The sequence below is a fragment of the Juglans microcarpa x Juglans regia genome, chromosome 3D (genome assembly GCF_004785595.1).
Source record: "Juglans microcarpa x Juglans regia isolate MS1-56 chromosome 3D, Jm3101_v1.0, whole genome shotgun sequence".
Taxonomy (NCBI): Eukaryota; Viridiplantae; Streptophyta; class Magnoliopsida; order Fagales; family Juglandaceae; genus Juglans; species Juglans microcarpa x Juglans regia.
This window is the reverse complement of record NC_054598.1, coordinates 2,216,823-2,229,616: the sequence shown is the minus strand read 5'-3', so window position 1 is coordinate 2,229,616 and position 12,794 is coordinate 2,216,823. Positions and strand designations below refer to the sequence as shown.

Sequence of the window (12,794 nt, the reverse complement as noted above, 5' to 3'; positions counted from 1 at the left end):
TCCTTCTATCCCATGCACTTACGTGCCCTTTACTATGTTAAAATCTTTAGGGACCACTTACGATCACCACATCTTCCAACTCAACGTCTTGCCTCGAGTGCTCATTCACTAAAGTAAACCCATGATTCACTTTAAGATTAAGACACTAAGACATTCGTCTTATTCTCCTTATTGAACTTATCTTGATGCATGACTCAAATCAACTAAGTCACGCATCTCAATCTTAGACAATACACTCGTCCCTACCTCCATACATCCTAGCCCATACTAAATCTTCATTCTCATCCATACAAGCCACACGGCTCTAAGTCAACTCTGAGGCTTAAGCACCGTGTAACTGTGCCAAGGACAAATTACCCATTACATATGGTGAATCCGTCCGGCACATGTGTTTCACCAAATTACACATATACCTTACTCCTTTATCACCTAAGATCAACATATAATATGTTAATCACCTGCTCGTAGGGATAAGGGCCATACTCCGATACCAACTTTCTCTTAATCTGGCTAGCATGATTCTTCATGCTATCCGTCCCTTTTTACAGTCCATCCCAACACTTAACATGACAAGGCTCCATCCATCATTACGCTTTATGTCACGTCATATCGCTCGAGACTACACCCGAGCTATACCATGACCTTGTCACGTCACCTGACATCCCGCTACGTCATTCTTACATCAACCCTTAACTCAACACGAGTACGGTTCTTCACGTACTCCTATCACATCGTGACATCTTGTCACGTTCCTGCTACGCCATTTCTACAATAACTCTTCACCCATCATAAGCCTGACTGTCAGGAACCATGTCACTTCGTGACGTTGCCCAATCATACTTCCGCTGCGTACTCTTATACTTGTTCTGCTACTTCACGCATATTCCTAGCCATAAGCCCATCACAGTGACACTTGTCACCTCAAACTACAGGCTGCATCATAACTACTTCGGGATACTGTTCCACAGTTTTCGACACTATTCACCACATTCTAAGCCCATCAACTGCACAACCATCCTTTTCTCTGCGACACGCCACACGGAGTGTCGCTGCCTCATGGAGTACACTTCACATTTACTCCATTTTCACATGCTACAACCTATCATCAATATGGCATACTCGCCATACGATGCATCACTCTACCACATGGAGTACACTCCGCGTATACTCTATTCATACACACTATGTCACATCACCACTATGGCATACCGGCCATACAGTGCATCACTCCACCACATAGAGTACACTCCACGTGTACTCTCTTCACACACGTTATGCAACACAGAGTACACTCCACTTATATTTCATTCACACACTACGCCACATCACCATTATGGCATACCCGCCATAGGGTGCATCACTCCATCACATGGAGTACACTTCACGTATACTACATTCACACACTACGCCACATCACCATTATGGCATACCCACCATATGGTGCATCACTCCACCACATGGAGTACACTTTACGTATACTCCCTTCATACACACTACGACCTATCACCATTATGGCATACTTGTCATATGGTGCATCTCTCTACCACAAAGAGTACACTCTACGTATACTCCTTTTTCATACGCTATAACCTATCATCAATATGGCATACCCGCCATACAATGCATCACTCCGCCACATGAAGTATATTTCTCATGTACTCATTTCATACACGCTACAACCTATCATCAATATGGCATACCCGCTATATGATGATCACTCCACCACATGGAGTACACTCCGCGTGTACTTCCTTTTTACACGCTACAACCTATCATCAATATGGCATACCCGTCATACGATGCATCACTTCACGTGTACTCCATTCACACACCACACCATACAGAGTACACTTTACGTATACTCTTTCCATTCCACAATACGCCAGGAGAGTATATTCTACATATACTTTCCTTATCCCACACTACGTCACACTCAGAGTACACTCAGCATGTACTGTTCCCACTACACTACGCCACACACACACATACAGAATACACTTAGCGTGTACTGTTCCCACTCCACATGCTACGTCACCAATACAACATATACTCTGCAACCACATTACACCCCACAGTCCACAACACTGCACAGCATAATTCCCCACTACGCTCCACACTTCACAGTGTACTACACAGATAAGCCCAACACTTCACTGCACAGAATGCCCAACACTTCACTACACAGAACGCACAACACTTCACAGCACAACACATCTCCTTACTACACAGCAACTCTACTAATACTAACAGCACAATCCACAACCTAGTCCACTAATTAACATCTAACATAATTAAACGGGATAGAGAGTTATACCATCGACGGGATAACCCATGGGTTGCCCGTTGATCATCACAGTCGATGACGTCAGAAGGGACGTACAGGGCGGCTAAGCCACGTACGGGGATCGTTTGGGCATTTTGATAGCTAGGTGAGGTCTTGTGAAGGCCCGTGATGGTCTCGTGATGGTGGTGAGGGGCATAACATGGCGGCTCTAGCCGTGTGCAGTGACTGTCCATCACGTGCAGTGGTTACCCACCACATAAAGTAGTAGTTTGAACCTAGGGCTCGGCTAAGGGAGGTGCGATGGACCTCGTGGTGGCGTCGAGGTGGTGCCACGGTGGCTCACTGGGGCGGATCTTGCCGCACAGTGGAGGAGAAGCCGTGGGAAAGTGTGAGAGAGTGTGCGTACATGGGTGACAGATCGGGGCCGTGGGTAGTTGGGTTGGCTTGGTGGTGGCTTGAGGAGGCTCATAAGGGTGGTTACCCGCCATGGGTGGCAGTGCACGATGGTGGAGGGTGTAAAACCCGTGCGTGTGAGGGGGAGGAAGTCGTGCGGTGGAGGAGAGGTTATGGGCCTCAGGTCACATGGAAGAGGAAGAGGAAGGGAGAGGGAGGCTCACGGTGGTGCCTGGTGGCCGTGGGTACTGCGAACGGCAACGCTAGAGGTTGCGCACGGTGAAGCCGTGCGTGGGTCTCTTGTGCGTGCGTGCTACAGGGAAGGTGGCTGCATGGGAGGGGCTAAGTCTGCTGGAGGGTGATGACCGGTGGCAGAGGAAGCTGCTATGGAGGTGGTGGCGTCGGAGGATGGCACACGGCGGTGCAGTGGCCATCAAGCCTGTTTGGGCTTTGCACTTCCAAGGGAGAGGAAGAGAGAGCGTGAGAGGGAGGGACTGCCACATGGAGGTTCGTCGGACGGAGGAGGTGCCGTCGGTGGTGGAGGTGAGGCTCACCGGTGCACGACGGCGCCGGGCTGTGCAATGGGAGCAGCTTCGCCGAGAGAGAGGGGTGCTGCGTACTACGTACGCCGAATGAGAGGGAGGAGAGAGAGAGAGGGCTGGTGAAAAAGTGAGAGAAAGAGATAGGGGGTCTGGGTATTAAATCCAGTCCCTTCGTTTTGGAGTCTACAACGCGATCTAATGAGGAAGGATTAAAATACTGATTTGAAAATGCGTAAACGTTAACTTAATTGAAAACACTTAGAGGAATTAAGGTAAATATTATTTTAAACTAATTTTAGTTTATAAAATAATATTTCTTCATCATTAATAAAATGATGAAGTCTTATTTAATATATTTAAAAGGATGAAACCATTTAATTAATTAAAACTTTCAATATAATTTAAATCCCATAATATTTTAAATAACTGAAATCATTTTAATAATAATGTTAAAATGATTTCTGACAATTATATTATTTTTGGAGCTCTTCAAGAATATTATAGTTGTCGTATTTAAAATCAAGTTTAGTTCAATAACACTGGAAATACTCCTTATAAATATTTTCAATACATTTAAAACACTGAGCGTGCCCTAAAAGTCACATAATATCTTTTGAAACACGCCTTCGAGGTTTGGCACGCCTAACGAGTCTCACAGTCGCTAGATAGAAGGGGCAAATAATCTACAAAATCTCTACCCTTAGAATTTGCTTACGTCATAAAGACGGAACGTACGTCAGAAAGAGAGAAGCGTACATAAGAAGGAAGGAGCAGGGTATTACAAACCAGCTCGACTTGCATCGACAAATCTTCCCCGATTACAGAATTTTTTCCAAATTACTTTCGATTAAATATCTTCCAACGATTAATATTTCTGCATACGTGATAAACACTTTTTTTTAAATTTAATTTAAAAATCACAATTTGTCCGTTGACAATTGTGACTTTTAGAATAGAGCCTTAAAAACATTTTCCATCGGAAAGCTGCTCTTAATTATATGCAATCAAATCGTAACAAATAACAATGTGTGGTTTGAGTTGTGTTATTATCGAATGTGTAGTATGAGTTTGTGTTTAATATATACTAAGTAAAACTATATATAAAGATATCTGATTTATATAAACTATTTATTACTCAGGCATTTCACTGTTTCTGTATCATCCCATTGAATTAGGATTAATTATGTCTTCATCAATGTCATCGGCATCACTTGGTAGCATGAATGCACCCCGATGGTGCCATTGCGCTCAATCCATGGGCACCATTAAGGACATTTTCGACCAATGCCAATCCTGGAATACGGTTTTGACTTTTGAGTTGTGCGTTTTATAATAGAGTAGTGCTACATCTCCCGAGGATGTAGCCCGACAAGGTTAAAAAAAGTTTTTTTTTTTTTTTTTTTTTTTTTTTTTTTTTATATTTAAATATCTTTTAAAAAAAATTCATAATATTATTAAAAAGTACTTAAAAAATAAAAAATAAAAAATAAATACTGTCGGAAGAAATGCTCGGGACCGATTATCGGGATCCCAAGCATTTCTCTTTGTAATATATAAGAAAATAGTATTGAGCTTTTTATATTAACTCTGTACGTTGCTGGGTTATCCATTTTAGATATTTCTGATTTCGATTCTTAGCTCGATCGTATGTCACTGGGTCAGCACAACCGTGGGTTATGGAGACTTTTGGTTTCTATTTCTGGTACGATTCTAGAGATTTTTAATCTAGTTTTGAAAATTTTTGGTTGTCAATAATTGTAGAGATTTCGACTTCATTTGGATGAAAGCTGCTTCTCTTTAATTTGATTTGTTGCATGGGTATTTTAATCAGTTTGGATATATAATATGACATTTTAGCCTAACACGTCTCTTGCGGGAGCACGATCAACATCTGTAGTGAAGGCATTTCAGTCCAACATGACATTTGTAGAGAATTCATTACATGAATTCTTACTAGGTAGAATGTAAAAGTTCTTTTATTACGGATAGAAATAAATCGTAGATATTACTTCAAAAAAGAAATTATAGATAAAGAAGTATATATTCCGCTCCAAAAAAAAAAAAAAAAAATCCAACTCAGAAATGGGTACATCAGACGTAAGTACTGTTGTACACGAAAGAAGAGTGCCGTCCAAAACAAATGAAGAGCTGGTTTTTTGTCTGATAAAGCTACCTCGGGAACACACCGTGGCCATTGTAAGCATAGTGGCATGTTCGTCGAGAATGTCCCACAAGCTACCCTTGTAGTTTTTATGGTATTTTGTACGCGTATTTGATGGATTCGAGTAGGGATATCAGTTCCTCTCTTATTTTCTTTTCTTATGTGGCAGTGTCACGAGGAAACCCCCCCAATAGTTCCAACATCTTTTTTTTCAGGGCATCTTTCACTACCAAGAGTAGGTACTTACAAAACTCATGTGATGCTGGAGTCCAACAAATTATACATACCTTTTTTCTGGCTTCGTCAACCATCAGGGGCTCCTAATAAGAGTGCCTATAGACCATACGCGGATTTAGAAGTTTTAAACTACTACCTTCATACGGCCCTAACGGACAAGTTTTTCGTGATTATCTTGCTGGGGTGAGGATTCCTCGAAATGATGATCTGTCTCATCAAAGATCTCCTCCTACACGATGCCCAATTGATGTCAGATTCCACCTTTCAGAAATTGTTGCAACCAAATAACTGTATCAGAAGTTAACAGAAAATGATCACTTGTACCTGTAAAAGCTCCTCAATGACATCTTCCATGGTTATTATGCCAACAGCTTCTTCTTCTTCTGGGATCTTTGGGAGTTGATTGCCATCTATCTGCAGAATGTCTGAATACATCTCCTTTGTCCACTTCTTACTCCTAGGTCCACCCTTATGTGAATTGTCCGAACTGTTGGGAAAGCTCTTCCACTTCTGGAGTGATATCTTGCTCTTTACAATCTTCTCTTGGGGAGGCTTTTCACCATCAATGAGTATTCTCACGTCATTCGATTGATCTATTTTTAGAGAGAGAGTTATCAACTAATACAAAAGAAAAGAAAATAAAATAAATTCTAAGGTATGAAGTTGGTGCCTACTTTCGGAAGGGTGACTAGGGGACGCTTCTACCGCCTTATTGCACTGTCTTACAACAACAGCCATGTGGCTGTGACCTTTCTGAAACTCATTCAATATGTCATATAAGGGCAAAGTCTCTGGCACTCTGTACCACCCATAAAAAACAAAAAAAACAAAAAAACGATGCTCAATTGCTTCTAGAATAATATCAATGTGAACTTCATCAGACCTAGGCCAGATGTAACCTTGCTTTTTTTGGATAAGTAAAAGGAACGTCCAGATGTAACCTTCCTTTTAATCAATACTAAATAATACCTTGGAATCCTACGTATTGTGACACTCTTTACCGGCATTTCATCTTCTGGGTGCATCGCTAGCAAGTTCTTGACCTAAAACAATTTTTTAACAAGTAAAGGTACCACACATTTTATTAAAAAGCACAATTCTTGACCTAAAACATTAGAACATAAATGACAAGAAAAGCATGTAACACTTTAAAAAGGCATCAAATAGATTAAAGCAATGAAAAAAGTTATATAAATGGATTAAGTGTTAAACTTTCTGTACTAAATTACTGAAAGACCAGAGGACCAATCTCGATGAAGAGGCAAACTCTTTACAATTCCTTCTAGGGAAAGCGACTCTTTACATATCCACAATCTAACTGTTCACCTGACGATCCCTTAATTACCAATAACAGAAGAACCTACATTTCACCTACTTCACTTCACTCAGTTACCTTCATAAATTCATAATAACCGAGCATCCTGGCAACACTTTTCCAGCTATGTAAGGTTTCTGTTCTTTTTCTTTTCATTAGGGAGAGAGAGAAAAGACAGATAATATTTGCAGTCATAGGATACGTAAGTGCCGTGCACTCCTTTTGAAAAAAATGAATAAATATGAGACCTACATGAAAAAATTACTTTTTTATAGTGAATCTCACTCTTTTTCAAAAGGAGTACTGCACGGCGCTTACACAGTCAATGAATTACTCGAGAGAAAAATCACTATCCTCCAAACACTTCTCACAAATATTAGATACTCATAAAAATCACCACCCTCCCAAACTTTTTAACTGACATTTGTGTACATAATTGTTCCATATAGATAAAAACATAAAACTCCAAGTACTCTAAGAAAAGTGCATAAAAAGATTGGTAAAGAGTATACCAAGATAAGTCCAATTATGTTTGTAGATTGTTCATAATAAACTGGCACTCTGCTATGCCCTTTCTCCAAAATTAGATTCATCAACTCCCTGGACGATAACAAGTATTTCATAATAGCTAACTGGTACATGTAATACAGCTAATCCAAGATGAGTTTTCTGTTCTAGAATTTCCAAAAATATCACACCTGTCAAGCTTGCCATTGATATCAACTGCAAAAGTTTCAGATATAGGAGTCATGGCATCACTAGCTGTTTTTTCGGAAAGCTCAAGTGCTCCGGCAATAATTGTAGTCTCATCATGCGTCAACTCTCCACCTTTTCCAGCCTAATACCAGCCAAATATAGGATTAAAAATCAAGCAGTATAGGCGGAACAGAGCAGGAAGATTAGACAAAGGAGTTCAACAAACAAGACAAGAATCACTCAAGATAAGTTTGGGGGACATTTTAACGGAAAAGAAAACTAGCAGAATATTTATGGCATGACAAATAGATTAGCAAATTAAACAGCCAGAGAATATTGTTTGCAAGGATGAAAATATGGACTCAATTGTGAAAAAAAACTCTGTACCACTCGTCAGCTCTCCACCTTTACCAGCCTAATACCGGCCTAACATAGGAGTATAAAGCATGCAGTAAGTGGAACAGAGCAGGAAGATTTAGGCAAATGAATTGAACAGAGGAGAAAACTTAACAAGTGCAGAATATTGATGGCATGACAAGTAGACTAGCATATTAATTAACTGGAGCAAATTGTTTGGAACCCAGTGGTGAAAAGACTTCACTAATTTGAAATTTATATATTGGAGAGTAGTTATACACACCTCGTTGCCATGCAAATCTACAAGTGTTTTCAACTCAGCTCTGCGAAAAAGAGCTACATGCCCATGTCCCAACATAATGTCTAATAGCTGGAAACTCACATCAAACATAAATAGTCAGGAAAATTGAATAATAATCCACAACATATCACTGATGTAAACACATTATGTGGTAGAAACTGCGGAGTGCATACTACCTTGCTGATTGGAAATGCTATAGGATAGCAGATCCAAACAAGAACGCGTACGAATGGTGCCACTGCTGCGCCAATTGCTAAACCATAGCGAGAACAAACAGATTGCGGTATTATCTGCTTGCACAAGTAAAAAAGGGGTAAATTCAGACACACGATGTTGACTGTACCATCAGAAAGAAACATTCGTTTGGATAGGGAAAATTTGAAAATAGCCAGCCTAAACATAAATCCATGTCTTTTTGTTGCTCTTCCTATGGCAATTTTATGGACCACTCTTCACCTACCACACACGAAGGGAGCTAGGATCACTTTTACCCACGTATGCAAGCAACATGTACCAAGAAATTCAGACAAATTAACTTAAACCATCTGTCTTGAATTGCCTTTCTCAAAAAAACAAAAGAACGTCAGATAAGTACCTCACCTCGCCGAACAGAAGAATCAATGTCACTGAAATCAGAATAGCAACCCAGGCTGTGACCAGACCATCAAGAAAAATGGGAAGCGCCTGAAAAAATGAATGATGATTTCAAACATTATCTGATATTTTTTGACATGTCATGCACATGAGTAAAAACCTTGTTCAATAAATCTCATTAATATGTACCTCCATGGCAGCAGCATTGCAAATTAGCAGGGTGCAAAGCAATAAATGCTGCTTTCTGACCACTGGCAATATCTTTGCTATAATTATGAGTTGAAACAAATTAGTATAAGTAGTCTACAACCACCAAAGAGCTGCCACTTGAAACATCATTCAGATGCATTTTATAATGTCTAGTTAAGAAGAACAACAGAAATTAAATTGTCATATGCAGTAACTATAACCACTCTCACGATCCCCCATTTATCATCACGTTTATAAGTAAAATTTCTCTCAATTGTCAGCAGCATTATGGTAATCATATGTCTTTCTCCTTCTTCGCAAGGTTCAGCTAACAGGGGATTTATATGTACAAGGAAATCACATTTCTCTTCTACCAAGATGAGTTTTGGCAAGTCAGTCTTTGTTCTTTCCCTTCAACTGGTGTCATGTTCTTGTAGAGATGACACGTGCACATTCACGACCAGGAATGTATTGCATTTTTATGTTACATACGCACAAGTTTTTTTGACAATTAATACTTTCATTAAAAAAACAGACAGTCTTATAAATACACCTGTATCAATCCTCAAAATGTAGATGGACTATAAATTCAAACAGCAAGAGGACTGATTGTTTTGTGTATTCTAAATTCACACTAATGTTGTTCTCATTCTCATTACAAATACAATTGATCCTCTAGACGAGTGAGAGCATTCAAAGATGCATTTCTACCACCTCAAAGAGCAGTCAGTTGTATCCTAAAAGCAGTTTACACGGAACGCCCATACGCTCTTACAACACCTCCAAAAAAAAAAAAAAAAAAAAAAACAGAGAGGGAGAGAGAGGGAGAAATTAACTAACCCAACCACACACGAGTCGTCAATGTAAAAGTAATCTAAAAGGCCCCCAACAAAAAAAAGAAAGGCAACCATTGAATTAAGCTTCACGTTCGTCAAAATTAGCTAACTCTTAGGTCTCTCACAATCAAAAACTTAACAAACCAAAATTTCCCTTCCGATTCCATTCGTTTACTTTCAGGTCTCCCAGAATTTCCCCAGCAACCAAAACGAGCATAGAATTCAAGCGGGAAAAAAATGATAAGAGGAAAAAGAAAAAGGCAGTACTGGCGTGTTGGCGATGCTTAGGAGTTCCAGACTTGGCGAGGACCTCGAGATCGACGAGGCTCATGGACATGAGCCCCAAGGTGAGCCCTGACATCAGCCCCGCGAACATCACCAACAGTAAGATTATCACTATGTGTATGAAGAATCCCGATTCGCAACATTTGTACTCCACCGCCATTCAAATCGCCTGCCCCCTTCCCCCTCTCTTCAGCTCCACCAAACACAGACCTCGAGCTCAGAGAAAGCAACAACAAAAAACAATCAGAGCGCAACCGTCTCCGCGGCCGAATCTTCTCGAATACAAAGATTCCAGAGAGACAGAGAGAGAAGTTTATAGAATATGTATGTGTAGGATGGGAAAGTATATACGTATATACCACGTGTATATAAACTATTGTATGCGTAAATTTCGGCCACAGAGAGAGAGGAGAGAGACCGCCGGCGAAAGAAAGGGACGGGGAATTTGACGGTGTTTTTACGGGATGGAAGGCAAGAGGGAATGGCTAACGGCTTTGTCCGAATATGCTGTCCTGACTCCTGAATCCGGTTTGTTTGGGAATAGATGTGTTCTAAAATTTTTATCTCTATCTCATTTTTAAATATAATTCAAATATATAAAATTTTAAATTAATCATTACTATTTGTTAAATTTCTTTTTAAAAAAAAAAATTAATTATTTTTTAAAAATTTTAAAATAAAATAATATTATAAAACTATATTCTAATAATATTTTAATTTTATAATATTTTTATTCAATTTTTTTCTCATTTTATTCAAAATCAAAAAATTATTAACTCAATTCCCAAACGAGCCAGCTGCGTTGATATTATCCATCTTCCACCATCGGTACGTAGGCATCGTTTAGATTTATAAATAAAATAAAATGAGTTAAAATAGTTTATAAATAATAATGAAATTTATGAGTTGAGTTTATAAATAATAGTGAGATAAGTTGAGATTATCTCTTAATCTAACATGTGACACTGTTTTGTGACATATAGGTAAGAGAACATCAACACGTGATACTCTCGCCTTGTATTACTACAGTTTCGTTTGGATTCAGAAAATATTTTATTTTATCTTATCTCATCTCATTCAATCTCATCATTACAATTTTTTTAAATTTTCACATAAAATATAATAAATAATTTAACTTTTTCAAATTACAATTCAAGTTTTTCAAATCTCAAAATAATAATAATATTAAAAAATAATATTCTAATAAATTTTTTTAACTTTAATCTTTTATTTAAAATCATATTATCCCATATCTGGATCCAAATCAGCCCTAAAACAATAAATATATTCATCATATTTTTTCTTATCATCCTCTCATCGTCATATGATGTGGTATTAGATAATTGGTTTACAAATAAAATATAATAAATAGTCTATAATTATCTAATACAATATTATAAAATGATAAAAAGAATTAGAATGATGGTATCATTACTCTTATTAAAACCTTAATGTCCATATAGTAACACGAGGAGATATGAAAGTATTTATTTATATTTTAACACTGCTTAATAATTTTTATCGTAAACGATAATGTTCATCCAAACAAGCATATGGGTTCGTAAAGGGTGATACTGTTGGATTTGAATCGTGAGATTTATGAGGATACTTATAATATTTTTAAATAATAATAAAATGATTTAAATAAAAATATTTTATTCGAGTTTGGAAGAAGAGAAAAAATTAATAAATAAAAATATTATAAATTTAAACAATTATTTGAATATAATTTTGTAATATTATTTTCATTTTAAAATTTATAATAATTGTATTATTTTTATGTTTTATTTAAAAAATTTAAAAAATTCTAATAATTAAAAATTATTTCGTATTTAAATAATATTTATGTATAAAATATTTGAGAATACTTATGTTTCTAAACAAAACCTTAATTAACCAAGCATATAGGTTCGTGAAGGGTAACACCGTTGGATATGATTTATTTAATTAAATAACTCGTTAATTCGGGATCGAGTTAATCAAGGATTCTAGTTTAGCTAATGAGAGTACGTCAAAGTACTCTCAAACACTAATATTACTGTTTTTTATTTTATTATTAATTTTTACATATTTTTTTTACTATTTATTATTTTTCATCTATATTTTATTATTATTTAATATTCTATTATTAATTTTTCACTATTATTTATAAATATTCTCAAACACTTTCACTAAATTAAAATAATAAATTAAGCTCGATCAATTTAATTAAACGGATAAAATTCTTAAATCCTAACTTATTAATTTTATTTTTTATTTTTTCATACGTATAATGCATTTTACAGTGATGGTTTTCATGCTTTTTGTCGGTTGATGTTCTCTTATGCTAAAGCCTCATTTGCTTTGAAATATGAGAAGAAATAAGATTTTTTAAGATATTAATAAATAATATTGAGATATATTGAATATAGATAAAATAAGATAAAATATATATTTATTTATAAAGATGAGATGAGATTAATTTGATTTTTTTATGAAATATTTATAGTTGTGGACCCATAACCATTTTGCTTTTTCCTAACATTTCGGCGTTTTCCACTGGGCTGTGTTGTGTTTTGCCACTAAGCAAGCTGTGTTGCGTTTTGCTTTTTTTTTTGCCTCACA

The 12,794-nt window shown here is 37.2% G+C and overlaps 1 protein-coding gene across 1 annotated transcript; it reads right to left on the bottom strand.

Moving 5' to 3' along the window:
- Positions 1–5,521: 5,521 nt before the first annotated feature.
- On the bottom strand, positions 5,522–10,732 carry LOC121255420 (DUF21 domain-containing protein At2g14520-like). Its single transcript, XM_041155724.1, has 11 exons — positions 10,173–10,732; positions 9,070–9,146; positions 8,887–8,970; positions 8,463–8,576; positions 8,269–8,355; positions 7,631–7,770; positions 7,445–7,532; positions 6,587–6,660; positions 6,292–6,416; positions 5,942–6,210; positions 5,522–5,846 (listed from the first exon to the last, which is right to left on the bottom strand). Exons 1-11 carry the CDS (start codon positions 10,348–10,350, stop codon positions 5,766–5,768), a joined length of 1,317 nt encoding a protein of 438 aa, XP_041011658.1. The 5' UTR covers positions 10,351–10,732; the 3' UTR covers positions 5,522–5,765.
- Positions 10,733–12,794: the final 2,062 nt, after the last annotated feature.

Coding starts and splice junctions, on each gene's coding strand:
- LOC121255420 (XM_041155724.1), bottom strand. CDS start 10,350: ATGGCGGTGGAGTACAAATGTTGCGAATCGGGATTCTTCATACACATA. Junction 8,971..9,069: donor GCAATGCTGCTGCCATGGAG/GTACATATTAAT, acceptor TCATTTTTTCAG/GCGCTTCCCATTTTTCTTGA. Junction 6,211..6,291: donor CCCTAGTCACCCTTCCGAAA/GTAGGCACCAAC, acceptor CTCTAAAAATAG/ATCAATCGAATGACGTGAGA.